Source organism: Folsomia candida, unplaced genomic scaffold (genome assembly GCF_002217175.1).
Source record: "Folsomia candida strain VU population unplaced genomic scaffold, ASM221717v1 Fcan01_Sc001, whole genome shotgun sequence".
NCBI lineage: Eukaryota > Metazoa > Arthropoda > Collembola > Entomobryomorpha > Isotomidae > Folsomia > Folsomia candida.
The window spans coordinates 22,312,660-22,328,976 of record NW_019091193.1 but is presented as its reverse complement, the minus strand read 5'-3'; the positions used below and the strand labels follow the sequence as shown (position 1 = coordinate 22,328,976).

Genomic DNA, 16,317 nt, shown 5'->3' with positions numbered 1-16,317 from the left:
TACACATATGTACATACATACATCCGGCCTTGACTTTAAAAGTTGCTAAATAAATAAGTTGCACAAAAATGCATACGCAACGCATGCATTTTTGCATGTCTCCATTACATATTAATTAAGTACGAGTAAGGCAGATGTTTGAGGTGTGTTATGATGAATATTTATTTGTATGTCAACAGTATAATGCTTGACAATTAACGACAAGTCTGAACAAATCGGTTTGAACTCAATGCATTATTTTTATCTTTTGTATAATTATAATACTGACAATGAGAAAAGTGACTTTTAACCAAAAACTCATTAAATACCGAAAGACTTGTTTACATATATGGCTGGTGAAATATATAAGGTTTAGATGAGACAGAGACTCAAATTATGTTTTTCATAAATGAGCAAATAGATATGTATGAGATAAGGAAAGGAAAACTAGCTACGTATTTATATAATTTATTTTTATTTAAAAATCTGTTCAAAACAAAGTAGATGAGAAATTACTTAATGTGCAGCAGTTATTTGATTACATAAAATAGATGTGCATCGTAAGCGGTGGCTGTACTGTAAGTAAATATGTATATTTTGAATGAGCAGGATCAATAGGTTGAAAATAAATAAATCATGCAATTTTTAAGGGCCATCCAATTTTGGCATCAACTCTCCTGTAAGCCAGAGCTTGAGCAGACCCGTTTTCCAGGATTTGCTGAATTAGGTCATTCTCTTGACAAATCCTCTCTGCAGAAGAACAACATTGTTGCGGTTTAGGTACAAAAGGCATAGAAATGGACAATGAAACTTCTGGTTGCATTTGCATTACCTTCACCACCACGAATAGTGACTAAAACATAGTCAGGCGTGTTGGTAATGCCCAATTTGCAAGAGAGGAGCTTGGCAACGTCTTTGACTGTGGTCACAGATTCGCGAATAGGGACAACTTTCCTACAAACACGCACAATATACTTAATTATGCACCACCATTTATCAACACGAGATAACAGCAACAAATAATGGTACAATATTTCTTAGCCTGTGTACTTAAACCTGCACGCACCTGATCAGTGTCCCACTCCTTTCATCCGGAATGATAACTTTAACAGAAGTCAACTTATTTTGTATCCTAGTCGTCCCACAACCGGGGGTTACAACAACGCGCTGGTTTCCAATACCACCCAAGGTATCGGGGTCGGACCCACCGGAGACATTGCCCTTGAGGGCTGAGACTGCCGACTGGAGGAGAGACAGCGAGTAACTGTTCCGCTCTGATATGCAGGGAGGCAGGAGTCCAACCACAAACTAAATTCAAAATTATGTAATTTACATGAGCGACTTACAATCAATGTGGATTATTTTTAGTTAATGGGAATATGTGTGTATGTACATCAGCGTGAGACTCGACATCAACTGAGCAGACCTCTCCAAGGGTGGAGGTCAACAGTGAGAAGAATTCAGTAGGGGTCGAATCCAATTCTTGTACCTGCGAGTCAACGTTGTACGATTAGGAAAGTTGGAAAAAATGTACGAGATTAGGTTTGCTTGTGACATTTTTAAAAAATAAACCTCGCAAACAAACTCGTTCCATCGATCGAGTTTGGCAATGGGGGATATGTTTTCTTGAAAAGAATCATAAATTCTGTGGAGCCTTTGGTTCTCATCGTGCCTTCCATTGTTACACATAATGAGTGAGCTTTGGTTCTCCTTTCGCAAAAGTGTCATTACATGAAGGTACAGTGGTTTGATAACTAGGTCCACTAGAATATTTTCTAGAATGAGATCGACGTTGAGAAACTCGGATGATCTGAAACCAATTCAAAAATACCAATTTGTAAATTAAAACCAATGCAACCTTTGCCATATTCTCATGCATAATGCTTCACAGGATACAGGGCTAAATACTCTGCTAGATAGATACATATGGAAGTCACCAATGGTGCTGTTATTCTGCTACGAATTGAGAAAATCGTTTTTCATACAGACACCGATTTCGACTTTTGCTGCAACAATTCACTAAAATATAAATAAATAGGTATTTTCTTTTTCCGAGTGATAGTGCATCCTGAGCGTGAGTCAAATATCGACAAAGGATTTTCTCAATTTCCCCAATACATGACTTCTTGCAGAATACCTGCACCATGGGAGAGCACGAGGTGAACATGGTACCTTAGAGTGCATGGGAATATCATTGAAAGGAAAGACCAGGTCACGTGTACTATTAGAGCATCATACCTTAATTTTACAGATTGGTTTTTGATCTCTTGGTGAATCATTTCGCTCTCCGGACTCACACCCACCAAGTAGTTTTTGAGACCAGAAATAAATTGCCGAATGTTGCGGAGAACTTTAAACGGATCTTGAAGTTTTCCCGAGAGAGTGCACGAAATGAAACTGTTCAGCATTGGACCAAACACGCCATTCTGCTTTTTGGACAAGCCCTCGACAATTTTTCGGATTGATGATTCACCACTTTCAATAGCATGTGTAGCCATATACGGCTGTGGGGACTCCTCGGATTCCTAAAATTTAAGAAGCCAAAAGTTGAGTATTTTGTCATGAACTGTAAATCGGAAATATGATAAAGTGAGAAATACTGTAATTTTTCATACGGCTTCATTTAACTGGAGTGACTCTAATTGCACGAGTCGGAGTAAGTTGTCCCAGTTCTCGGGCGAAGGGGACAGTGGTTGTTGTTGAAACTCAATTTTACTATTCAAATTATTGCCACTGCAAATTCCCAATTTGATTCTGAGATTGTTCAAGTTGTTGTTATTCTTTTCCTTTTGAGAGCGTTTGTCTTCTTGCTTTTGTTGTTGATGATCAGTCTTTTGGTTGCAGCAGAATTTCCAAGAATTATCCACCTGCCAGGAGGACGAGGATGGTTGAATCCTTGTTGATTGATAATTCACTGGAAAATGGGATACAATAACTTTCATTTCATTTCCAATTTCTTTATCACACTGTTTAAAAATCTTACGTGTCACATTCGAATCGCAAACTTCGTCTTTTTCCCTAATTCCTAAGCCATTCAGATTGTCGCTGCTCTTACTCCCACAACAACTGTATCTTTTTTGTCGCAAATTATTAATGTTATTATTCTGTCGTTGACTACTTTGTGAGGGGGCAACGAGCGAGAGTGCAGGTTGAGACCATCGATTGTGGATAAGTTTTGGCTGTTGCCTTTGCTCACCACAGTTGTTATTTTTTGCAGTGTTTATGGAATCAAGTGGTTCAGAATAGATTCCTTTGCTCTTATCCATCATCATTTTATTATCCAAACACTCGTGTTCTGTCATGGAATTGATATTGATGTTTTTGAGACTCAAACGATTGTTGATATTGGTTGAAAATCCTCTGCTTTTGAATATTTCTTCAGGAGTCGAAATGTTTCCGTTTGTAGGAGTGACACAGAGGCTGAGAGATTTGCTCTGATTTAGGTGTCGGTGACTGGATTGCGGACAATCTGGAGTGTTCAAGGGAATTACGTCGGGTTTGAAGGTGAAAAGTCTTCGGGAAGTGGTGGGGGTGCTGGGGGTGTGTGGATTTGAAGCTGGCCATACGTCATCATAGTCACTGGCTTTGTCGTCAAACACGGTTTGTGTCTGTTTGAGGGTAATAAATCAAATTTAATTGCTTTACACACTGCTTATTTAGCATGCATGCAAGATGGTTCTAATTGCCATCAATTTCTTACGCCTTTGAACAAGTCGATGATTTCTGTATCCTTGTAATGGATTGACTTCCCACCAGAATTTTTCTTTGCCCGTCGATGAGGATGATGACCTCCTTTTGTGCGAAGGTTGATTCGGTCACTCACGGATGACAACTGTTCTGATGGCGTCGACTGAACGGAAGATGGTTGAGATAACCCCATGCTGTTATTGCTGGTGGTTGTTGTCGGAGTGACCAACCAACGGTTGGTTTGAGGTATGATTGGAACAGAGAGTGGGGTCAGCAGTGTCCGACTTTGGCCTAGTTGCAGAGTCGTGGGTCGACATGGTCTGAAATGAATATTCATTAGTTGGCTGCGTTTTGAGTATGCTTTACCCTTGTGTTCAATAGTATTTAATTCTAACTTTTTTCCCAGATCACAAAGACTATTTTGACTAGAGCTTGATTGACTCCCAATTCCGGATGATTTCGAGGGCAAAGGATGACTATGACTTTGACTAGAGTCCGCATCGGATGGAGATCCATCGATAGTCTGCTGCTCGTTAATTACGACTATATCATTTCGATGTACGGGAGGCGGAGATGATGAGATTGTCCAAAATTCTGCATGAAATAGCAGAGAAATGTTTAGCTAAATATGTGTAAAGTGTTGACAGAAAGAAAATAGTTTTATTTGTTACCTTGACCTAAGAGTGCCAAAGATCTGAGCTGTTGTCTCGTTGTGGCCTCTGCAGTTTAAAATTGATTTGTAATACCAAATATTGAAATATGTTAGTAACATAAATATAGAATTATCTACCTGCAATTGCAGAAGGTACACGGAGACACACTGGAATTTCATCGCTGAAAAAAATGTAGTTTAATCACAAATTAAAATACCATATATCTGTGCTTTAAATTGGTTTGAGACAATTTAAATACCTCTGATTGCAGTAATGAGCAACAAATTGGTGGACTGTTGGAAAGGAATGTTCCGAGTCCTGTAAAGATATCCGGTTTTCCTCGTTGGCCTTTAAGAGATAGTGCTCAACCTGGTTTCCAGGAAGCTTCACAGAGACGGCCATTGTGTCTGGCTCACGCGAACTTCGAACAATGAAATTACCAACTTCTCTGCCCTGAGAGTTCAAAAATGGAAATTTCAATTGTAGAAAGTCTCACTTTTTTAGGGGAAATATATGTATGCTCATACGTACCTGTAGGAGATGCAAGGCTCCCGATCTTTGCAGAGAGGGTAGAAACCATAGCGGATGAGCTGAAGGGTAAAATGAAACAATTTAAAGCAAACCACACCTTAAAAGCTTGCCAGTGCATATTTTATTTCACGTACTGCGGATTAGTCGTTCTAACAGCGATATTTCACAGCGTGGAGGAGATGGGGATCCTGACCCTCCGGAAGTGGAGGGACTTGAAGCATACGACGAGTCCGGAGATGGGACCCACTCGGAAAGCATCTTTTGACAAAACAACGTGGTCAATTATATGAGGGTCTGTCATTTAATGGTTTAAAGTTACGTATATATGGTCATAAATACCATTGCCACTTATGAATCCTCATAAAAATCCTCATAAACACTTTCTCCTTGAAAATGATGTTGCTCACTTGAATGGAAATTGCACAGTTGGTGGATCTCACTCTCTGAAACAATGGAAAGATTGCATTCATTAAAAGTTATTTCTTATACAAATTGATGTTTACTCATCGATAAGTGTATGCTAGTGGAGTGGAAGAAGTTTCTCGAGTTGCTGGACTTGTTGACCCGAGAAACAAGACAAATCGACCCTAAAGCGGAGTAAATCCCATTTGATCAGTGTCATTTGTCTCTTTCCTCCTTCTGCATCTGAACCTAGCCATTTATTTCCTTGACCACTTCATCAGACTTGGCATCAGACTTGCAATGGAGTAACGACACAACGTACTTGTATGAACACTGCACAAACGCATCTACACCTGCGACAGAAAGTCATGGTCAAAAAGTCATGGAAAGAAAGTCATGGCCAACCTAGAGATTAATGTTTCTACGCCTTTCCTTTAAATCAACACTAAATCAATTAAATGCTGCTTTAAATCAACTTGTTTTCTTAACAAAACTTTGAAAATCATTCAAAATTGTAGCTTTTTATCTATTATTGCTTTCAACTATTTATAATTTTGTCTGAACAGTGGGGAAACGCGCACAGGATTTACTTAAGCACGGAGGAACCAACACTTTCCACTAATTTAATAGAAGAGGAACCAATTTGCCTAATTGTACCTGTCCTCCCCTCCCCACGTTTTGTTTCTCTCTTTAGTGTTCTCCTGCGTAGAGTAAAGATTACCATTACACGTTTGTTACCTAATGATTTCTTTATTACTTAAGACAACGCAACGTGGATCCTGCATATCGTCATTATCAAGTTAAGGTAACAAGGATCCAAGTCGTAAGCACCAGCAGATGCTAATAAAGTTATGATGAGAAATGCTAAATTGCGGAGGAGGATGATAAGGCGATGAGATGAAAATGCCCGTGGTTCTCATCCCTTCATCACCTCCTCCCTATTTACTGGAGCCCAATGAAGAAGTCGGGGAGAGATGTTCACACTTTCCCTCGATCTTGTACACGGTCTCCCCATTCATTCTTTTAAATATTTGATTGATAATTTGTAAGCCGTCTGCGTTCATCTAGAGTTCAACATTTGAATCGTTCATTCAGAGGTTTTTCCATATAGAATTTTCTCGTATTTGGGTTTTTCTCTCCCCACATAATTCACCCCGAATTGCAAGCGATGAAACATAGCCGTCATCAGGGCGTCTGAAATAATTTACAATTTCCTTCGCCGTCCCCACACACAATTTAAGTTTGTGGGGAGTTTAAAAATTCATTGGAGACAAAGTTGGGGAAAGTGGGCAAGAAGTTGTAAGCTGGGCACATCTCAGAAGCCAAGCCAATCTAGGAAAGAGCTTCCCTTTCCTCCCACGTATTCAATTTTTTCGCAGGAGGAGGGTTGATATCTGGTTGCTTGGGCTGGCTTGTGGTGGTTCTTGATCTTGGCTTTGCAGGTCCTCCGGGTCCAATAAAACGGACTCGGATATTTTTAACCAGAAACTGGCTAGAAAGCAATAAGTGAAATGCACCGGGATGGAAGAAATGATTTGGAGTGCGTGGGCACATTATATGCACATACACAGACGAGGATACATGGCAAATATCCCCCTCTCAACCCATCCACCTCTATCCAGCACAAAAAGAATTGAAAATTTTTAATGAAAATATTTCAGCCCGACAATACTCAAAATTATTTGAAGACGTCTAATCGGGTTCTGAAAATGATGATGCCATAAAGTTCAAAGACGTTAAATAAAATACATATAATTAGATTGCTTGTGCGAATGAGAGTATCATAAAAGGGTTATATTCGCAATAAATCGTCCTGCTCTCCCCTCTCTTAACTTTTATCACATGAAGCCCTTAAATAGTAAAACCTTTAAAAAAGACATGTCTCATGTCTCAAGAAATGAAGATGGTGCCAATATCTAAAATTATTTGGAAACGTCATCCCCGTGAAGCATTTCGTGTATATCTGATCATCTTGAGTGGCATGTCGTAGTATTTGGAATGAAGTTGCAGGTGGTCATTAGTCTGTCCCGAAATGCAATTGCTGCCTCCCGTTCTTTCCCACTTTTGGCCGATGCAGAATGTATGAGGAGGAGAAAGCTCTGGGGATGTGATCTCAGGTGCTAAACGAATCCAAATTACACCTTCATCCCTCTGCCTTTCTCGAGTCATTTACGTCTTCCTCGCCTCCCCCTCGCCTCCGAAAGTGGCGGAAGCAGAGATAATGGAAACAAATGGAAAGCACGCATACATAGCTTGCTTGCTTACATGCACCTCGCCAGCATGCCACCCCCACCCACCGCACGTAAATACGCACGTTTCCTCTTTCCAGGACGATATGTACACATTGAGAGAAGTGTAAGACTGTAGAAATAAATGTTTTATTTCAAAAAATAAAATTGAATTTGGAGATTGGACGCTGAGAGGTACCCATGCGTATAAAATAAGAAGGAAAACAACGGAAATTACACGATAAAATAAAATCACAATAAAGTTGAACACCTGAGCACAAATTTATATGTGCAACATATAGGATTCATTTTCAGAATGTAAACTTTGATTTTTCAATTTCGTTGGTGAAAGTGATCAGAATTCAATTTGCATTGCTTCCTAGAACAAGTCACCTTGCTATTATTACCTGAAAGATAAGAAGCAGGGATGATTTAGTTCGAAAAAGCAATAAAGGGACACCCCATCGTCATTTGAATGCATAATCAAAACTCAATTCCATGTTGCTTCGTTGTGATCACGGACCCATTAGTTCGGGAAGGGTGACAGAAATCCATGTAAACCGAATAAATGGATGTTGCTTTCTCCTGGAATGGTTGTAAACATCTCCATTACAACTGAACCGAGGGGACAAGAGATAGCAGCAACGAAATGTATTTACATGTACAACATTACTATCTCCACCACAAAATTGCATTATGTTTGGTTTCGGTCCATTAAACAAATGCAAAACAGAGGGTAATGCATAATGCTATTTATGTACGTATGTACCTAGCAAGGTCTGTGTATTATAGATATTCCTGAAATTTTCAACTTACATATTTCAGGTCAACATACTGCAATGTGAAGTGATATTTGATAGAATGTACTAAATCTTCTAAATACAATAGTTTTAGGTAATTCGGTTATTTGGAATTACTGATATTTAAATATGCTGGCTAGCAATTATTTAATATTTAATTTAGACGACAATAATGCTTTTAACTGCCTAAGTTTAACAAATACCGTATTTCTCAAACAAAGTAGGATAATTTCCATTGGTATCAATGGAAGTTGAAACGCTATTGTTTTGGATGCCATTTAAAATCTTAATGTCATCTGGCCTGGGTCGATAAGAACAGTTCCGATTGTCCTGCCTATTATGACAATATCCCAATCCAGAGAACGGGTATTCAGCATAATTATCAATACGACATAGACCTTGATATCATAATTAGATCAATAAATCACAATGAGGGAGACAGTGAAGAGAAATGTAGCCAAAAAGTCAAAAATTCCTAAGCTATTAGTCACCAGATAACTTTTGTTTGGTAGCGACCAATACAATACAGGGATTTCCTCTAGCAATGCAAGTGCTTCGATGTAGAAAAGGTTGTTCAAGTAGAAAAGTGTATTTTGTGCTCCTCTTATTAAGGAAAAGCAATAAATCCCGGATTTAATCAGAGTGTCTTCGTTCCTTTCCCTTCATTTTCGGAAGATCAGAGAACTGCTACTGCACAGCGAGTTCCTAACAAACAACATGAAAATGGACATGTAGACATGACATGATAATAAAACACGCACATTTGCACATAAAAGTAACGCACAATTACAGCAGCCAGTTGCCTTCTTGACTTTCTAAGGGCATACATGGAAGGATTGCTGCCACGACGCACTTGGAATTAGGAGTTGGCCACACCACACTAAATGTCACATTTTTCTCGTTTACTACTTGTTTAACTGCCGACTTCAATCGGGTGAGCAGTTGTCAATTGCTCGCAATGGCCCACTCATAATGAAGCTGAGCTCAAGTGGAGAAAGTCAAGGGCTTAAATCAGTCAGGCAGGAGGCGCACGAGGAGGCGCAGATAATAATAAGAGACATCTCAATCAAGATGAGAATCGTCTCTTTCAATTTGAAATGCCCGTCTTCCACTAAATCCTTTGTGGTCTCTGTGTCACGTGTCAATCCTTGTCAAACTCATCAGAAGAAGGGCAGCGATAAAATTTGTCGTCTGTCAATATTGGTTGTGATTGAGATGTCTGGCTGCGTGTGCCAGTATTGGACCGTGTGCAAGACCATTTCGATTTATAGAGAAGAGTAGTGTACGTAGCATGTCGAAATAAAGGTTTGATGATCAGCAGCGGAGAAGGCCAGTAATCAGAAAGTTATTTCATCCAGCATTTTTTTATTTCTCAATGGGTGAGATTTTTGATCGCGATAAACACCGCCCATGCAATCGTCAACGATCTGTACGTACGAAGTTCTGTGCTATTTGCTATTTGAAGGTTGGGAAGAATTCATGATGCTGCCATACGTTCTTGTCCGCGTAAAAGCGGTCAAGCATTTGCACCAGAGACTTTCTCATTAATTTACTCACTCTACGTTGGCATTGTATTGCATCGGTTCAGACAAGGTCTAGAATTTTGCTGGTTCTTTTCTGCTGCAACGATCCAGCGTTGTTTTACCAAGCTTCCTTCCCGACACAGAGCTTGAGTTGGACGGAGGAAGAAAGGAGAAAGGGAAAAATATGTACAGATAATGTACACTTCTTGCGTTGGCCACACTTTCTTCCATCCTCCTCTGCCAAAGATCGGGTAAAGAAATGATGCAGCAAACCACTGCCAGCAAAGTTTGGACGTAAAATAAATCTCTTAATTTCTCTCCTTCACGAGTAATCAACCAAGTACTAAACTAGTGTAAACTGCAAGAACAAAGTATACAGATAGGAGCAAACTTGGAGCGATAACTGGTCAACGTATATACTAAAATATGTGCTAACCTCATCGTTGCATGTAATTCAAGCTCCCGATCTCCGATTGGTGGAATGAGTCCACCAATTAAAAAAATAACCTATCTATTATTCTACATAATAAAATTGCTATACGACACTTTCCATTTGAAGCACTCACTATTCTCCAAAAGTCATCATCCAATTCAATAAAACAATTATGTTACAACTTCCATTTCAGCTTTATTTGCCATCCAACAGCTCAGAATTGAATTCTTGCTGGTTTAAGATGGATGATTATGACGGCAATAAACCCAATTTCCTTCGCACCCCGTCTCATCTTTGATTTCCCTTCCGGTCGTTTTAGTCGAAATGAGTTAAACGAAACTTTTGTTTCATTGAATGAAGGGCTCTGGAATGACTAACGGCGTGGATCCGAGTGCGCATTACGTATGATTATTGGTCATTACTACGTTCAAAAGTCATCCAAATATTTTCATGTCGTATTAAAAAAACTTGGTCGTTTCGGATGTGAAGGCGTCAAGTTTAATTTTGCTTCCACAAGTAAATAGCATAAAAGTAAGAGTAAGTGGGGTAGCTTACGACATTTATGATGCCACTTTTTCCCACGAAGCATTAGCCAGTGGAGAATACGGAGGAAGGCGTAGGCGTGTGTGGCGTGGTAAAGTGGAGGAATAAGTGATTTAAATGATGGGTTTTGTGAGAAAATGAGACTTACTACTTTCGTCCAGGAGAGAGATTTAGAGGCAAGTGGCCCACGAAAGTAGAGAAAAAAGTAGATTCAGTTTCAGTTAGGCAGACACCACACGAGGAAAAATGGTTGAGTGGATGCGGAAGAAATTCTGGAAAGTATGAGGAATGAGGGCAATTCTCTCAAGGAAAAAGTGATATTCCCACCGGACAAGAATGCCGTGTTCGCTTAAATATTACTTTAGTCCTAGGCCTACATACCTGCTGCATCGAAAAAATGCAATAAAAGCAACTCTGAGAGGAACCATGTTATCCTGTTTTTGATTATTACAAATACAAGATCGCTGTGATCCACAGCAGGAAATAAACCGTCGCAAACGCGCATACGGAAGTAGCTTCAGACGTACTTCACCCCAAACGGTCCCACCACAACTCGGGAACACTTAATTTCACTCTATTTCACCTATAGATTAATTTTTTGTAAAAATCTCATTTTGCTCCGACCACACCCCCTGGCGACGAGGGGGTGTGGAACAACTCGGGAACACTTAATTTCACTCTATTTCATCTATAGATTAATTTTTTATAAAAATCTCATTTTGCCCCAACCACACCCCTGGCGCCTAGGGGGTGTGGCACAACTCCGGAACACATAATTTTACTCTATTTCACCTATAGATTAAATTGCACTAAAAATCTCATTTTGCCCCAACCACACCCGCTGGCGCCGAAGGGGTGCGGCAAAATCGGGGAAACACTCAATTTCACTTAATTTCACTTAATTTCATTTAATTTCACTCAATTTCACTTAATTTTACCCATAGAATAAATTGCACTAAAAATCTCATTTTGCCCCAACCACACCCCCTGGCGCCGAGGGGGTGTGGCACAACTCCGGAACACATAATTTTACTCTATTTCACCTATAGATTAAATTGCACTAAAAATCTCATTTTGCCCCGACCACACCCCCTGTCGCCAAAGGGGGTGTGGTCCGGTTGCCCCCAAAAGTTGATAGGATCCTCCCCCTGGGGTCCTATGTATGATGGCGAAAACCGATTTCGATTATCTCGATCCGTTCTCCTGATATCCTGCTGACAGACAGACGGACAGACAGACAGACGGACAGACAGACAGACAGACAGACAGACAGACAGACAGACAAAGTCTTCACATAAAGTAGCTGAAGCTACTTAATAAGTATGGATAGCAAATCCAAATATTCGTTAAAAAATTGCTAAAAGTTGCACGGATTATACATAAAAATATGGATGTAACTTCTCATCAAGTCACAAATATTTTGAGAATGTCTCCAACTTTCGCCCGTGATGGTTCAGAGAGTTCTTTGTTCTTTTACTTTTCGGAGTCGGTGAGAAAATTCATAATTGACTCATAAATCATGAGAGTGCAGTGCACCCACACAACCATTATGATTATGAGCATACTTTCCTCTGCTCCCCTAGAAGGAGGCAAATTTATGTATTTTCTTTAGATTCGGGCGCACCCCAACCAACACGTGATTCAATGTAAGCACCATGTTAACACGGGTAAGTAAAAGTCCCCGTGGTACAAGGGCTGCGGGATATTATCCCAATAAATCTTACCTGTCCGCAAGGGGACATTAAGACGTAAAAATGTATAGAAATATGAAATACCTTCTTAAATCATGGCCTTAAATTGTGTTAAATTACGGTAAAATGTAAGTGTATGAAGATGAGTTGTTGCGGTTCGTATATTACGTCTTATGGTGAAAGTTTCACTTTAAAATCGAGAGGAAAACTGCTCATGAATACAGTGGCGGTTGAAAATATTGTTTCTGTTGCTCCGCTTATCCTCTTTCGCCTCGAAGTCGAGGGAAGACAGGAAGGAGACGTTATTCAATGTACCACGTCGTTCTGAATTGACTGACTTTCTCGAGAACAAGTTATGATCACAATGACACAAAATAATAAATAGACATCATTTGGCTGATGGTCATTCATGCACCACCATGTTCGGTCGTTTTGTGAGAATAAGCCTCAAATTGTGACGGAAAGCACGTTTCACTCTCCGATTGACAAATACTGCAGAATTATATGAATTTATCTGAACAGAGAGGCAAAATTGTCAGTCCATACTTTATTCCACTAGGTGTTTCGAATTTCAAAAAGTCGCATTCATAATAATTTTGACATAATTTGCATGATTTCTTTCAGTCTTCAAATTTTTAGCTTTTGTGAGCCATTAAACCTTTTGGTTTCTAACTGAATATGGTGAAAATGAGCATAGTCTTAAATGCCTGTCTGAAATGAGCAGTTTCGCTCTTCTTTATTGCATTGTCTGAGAAAGGAAAAAAAGAGAACCCGCACAGCAAGTGCCTTAACTGTTTGTAAATGAATGAATTGAAATCTTGCCTGGATTGAATTGAGACGGGAAGGAGAAAATCTGGTTGATTCATAAATCCGGCAAAATCCCTCTGCTCTCAGTATTTAATGCCCTTGAGAAGAAGTGTTGAGCTAGGATTGCATTGTGTTGGTAATGAAAATTTGCAAGTCAATGAGCACAAGGATTACTAGTCCCTTCCGCACCTCGCCCCCGTACCCATCACATTAGAATAGGGCTTAGCCCTCCTTGGCCCTCCCTTTACGAAGGTGGTCATTATTATTATTATCATCATCCTCTCAAGTAAGTATTTATGCAAGGACTGGACGAATTAATCCCTCAGTTTATGAAAGCTGTGAGAAAAAATAAGACTTTGCGGTACATAACTGCGTCTAGGTTAGCGTCTTGTTCAACTGCCTTCGGCTTCTGGATTGTAAAATAACAATAGTTTTAATCTTTAATGAAGAATTCGTATGCAGTATTTAAAAATGGCCAATCGATTACAATTCAAGATAACTAACTTACTAAACCTGCTCACTTCAACTTATGCCAACCCAATGGCAACTCAAGATGCATTAACTCCATGTGGTGAGACGACGACTTTCTCAGGACGATGAGTTACACCCGGTAAATTCTCAAGGAATTAATGAAAATTCAAATCACCTTATTTCATGTAAGGTATCGTTCTGATTATGTCCTAACCTTCATCCATTTGAGATATATGAATAGTATACGACGATGTTTGTAAATTGAGCATTTATCGCCCAGTCCAGATAATAGCATTCTGTGCGTACCAGTATTCAGTATAGCTTATAAAATGTGAGACTTTTTAAATGATTTGCAAAAATAGAATTGGCTGACCTTTTCAATTGATTGATGGGCATGATATTTCAACCGAGTCCTAAAGACAGATAAATGACGTCAATTGTACTATCTCACAAAGGACAAGAGTTTGATCAATATTTGAGCAGAACGAAAGTTTCTAAATAAATGACACAAAAAGAGTACAATAACCTCCTCATTTCGCAGGAAGGTCCACCTAACTAAACTTGCAACTTGTAGGCAACTTTCTGGAAAATAATGACGATTCCAACTAAAGTCTGCTGAGAAATATCTGAGAACTATGTATGTACATACACGTACGTACACTTTGTAACACGACAGAAGAGAAAAAGCTGCAGGCTAAATAAAGTTTGTCATTAAAAGGGTTCATATCTTGTTAATGAAACTTTAATTATTTTGTTGAGAGAGAAATGGAACAAATGAGTGGTCGGAAGTAATTTGACAGTAAGCGAGAATGTCACGGGTGGTTAAACAGTTTTCTCATTTTGAAACTGTTGCCCAGTCCTGATATGCGTGTATGCACATCAACTCAAACTCAGCAGTGCTTTGAGGTTGTGACAGTAGAAAAGAAGAGGGTTTTATGGCGAACCACGACAATCTTGAATCATGCATAAGGAAGAATACAAAGAAAATTAGATTTTGCCAAAAATAATGATGTGACCTCATGCAGAGACTCCCCAAATTACAGCACCATGCCAAAAATTATATATCTAGGAAAAATGCTGTAAAATCGTACCGTTCATTGTGTACCATTCTGTAATTTGCACTGATGGAACGCAGTTGACAAAATTTGCCCAACATTGTGCTCATCCAATCTAAGGAAGTAAGTAGAGTACATGCATGGTATGTATGTACATCCGTACGTATATGTACGTATATATATCTGTGTTGTGCCAGGAAAATATCAAGAGTGTGTCATATAATAATTTATAGAATCCCTTATCCCCCCAAGTAATTTCAGAAACCGTACGTAATCCTTCCTTCAGCAGATTCCATTTTACAAATTACGCATGCCAAACGGGTTATTCCAGTTACTTTTACATACTACACATACGTTGGCGAATCTCACTACTAACCTCGTATGAGCTCACTGGATTTGCAATAATGGACGAGAATCTGCTTGCTGAGCTATGAAGATGTACTATCCAAATATGTATGGATGATTTTTATTGCGTCTCCGTTCATATGAAATTCACAATCGCATACCAAACCACATGTGCACGTCCTACGCTGTGATGTACATATTTGCAAATAAATTGACTTTTGACTTACTTTGTCTGCTTTCTCAATCAGTCCCTTTTTTGAAGATGTTTGTCGAGTTGTGTGGAAATATGTAGGGCAACGACGACAACGGTGGCATTCGACTATGTGCAGTATTGTTGAGGGTAAGTTGGAATTGGGAAACTTTTTACGGTTTGGTGGATGAGACTCACTGTTTATCCCAGTTTTTCCAAAAATGTCACTCACAAAATACGACCAATGTGCTCTTTTAGAGTTTGCATGAATATATCCGTTACGTTAAACTCGCACAAGTCCAGACAGGATTGATTCCTTGACTGACATGGCTCTGTGTACCCACTGCCAATGCATTTAATTACTGTTTACAGGAATACAGAGTTGTTTGTAACAAGTGAGTGTTGAATGAAAGTTGGACTGCTTCCGTGCCCAGCGATAAGACCTTATCTGCTGCTCTCCACTTGTGTGTGTGTAGAGGATGCACTTATCGCTGGGAATACAATGCACAACAGCTCCTGGAATTGGATGAACAAATTTAAGCAAATCAAGCAGTTTGTGGAATTTATAAATTACTGTAAACGCCCATATACACCAATAAAATGACGTACTCTTGAATACCTGAACCTCGTTTCCTGTCGTATCAAATGATTATGGTGCAGTTGCAAATGTTGCAATCTTTTGTGTACCTTTTTAGCACTATGGCAACAGAATTTCCCCCGGAATGCAATATCACCCGGCGCTCTACTCTTTCTTCTTGGCCCACCACCATTCTCCGTTTCAAGGAATGGACTGAAACGGAGAATGGTGAGGCAAACAGATTTTACCCGGATTCGGGAACATGGAATCAGGTTCAGAAATGCCAGAATTCTCCCCATGTGCCCCAATAGAAATATTCTATTGAACTGGATGCAGCAGAAGCTCAAGATTCAGAAGTTGAATTCCGATGAGGAATTCCGATGGATGAGAGAATAATTCCGT

At 39.5% G+C, this 16,317-nt stretch overlaps 1 protein-coding gene across 4 annotated transcripts; it reads right to left on the bottom strand.

The window, feature by feature from the left end:
* Positions 1–217: 217 nt before the first annotated feature.
* Positions 218–16,112, bottom strand: LOC110844348. Of its 4 annotated transcripts, XM_035846067.1 has the most exons (19): positions 15,948–16,112; positions 15,376–15,854; positions 14,122–14,161; positions 5,190–5,293; positions 4,985–5,108; positions 4,851–4,909; positions 4,579–4,772; positions 4,457–4,500; positions 4,338–4,385; positions 4,062–4,260; positions 3,680–3,986; positions 2,963–3,587; positions 2,595–2,893; positions 2,218–2,504; positions 1,552–1,789; positions 1,373–1,468; positions 1,046–1,287; positions 812–933; positions 218–729 (listed from the first exon to the last, which is right to left on the bottom strand). In XM_035846067.1, the coding sequence occupies exons 4-19, from the start codon at positions 5,190–5,192 to the stop codon at positions 614–616; spliced, it is 3,003 nt and encodes a 1,000-aa protein (XP_035701960.1). In that variant the 5' UTR covers positions 5,193–5,293; positions 14,122–14,161; positions 15,376–15,854; positions 15,948–16,112; the 3' UTR covers positions 218–613. The 4 variants fall into 4 exon arrangements, with proteins under 4 accessions (XP_035701960.1, XP_035701957.1, XP_035701958.1 ...); XM_035846064.1 differs by lacking the exon at positions 14,122–14,161; XM_035846065.1 differs by lacking the exon at positions 14,122–14,161 and having other exon boundaries at positions 15,958–16,112.
* Between the last annotated feature and the right edge of the window lie 205 nt (positions 16,113–16,317).

Bases quoted from the DNA above. Each gene is read 5' to 3' on its own strand.
- LOC110844348 (XM_035846067.1), bottom strand. The intron at 4,501-4,578 runs GTATTTAAATTG...CATTTTTTTCAG, and splicing joins GCTCATTACTGCAATCAGAG to CGATGAAATTCCAGTGTGTC. The intron at 1,469-1,551 runs GTTTATTTTTTA...GTTGACTCGCAG, and splicing joins GGAACGAGTTTGTTTGCGAG to GTACAAGAATTGGATTCGAC.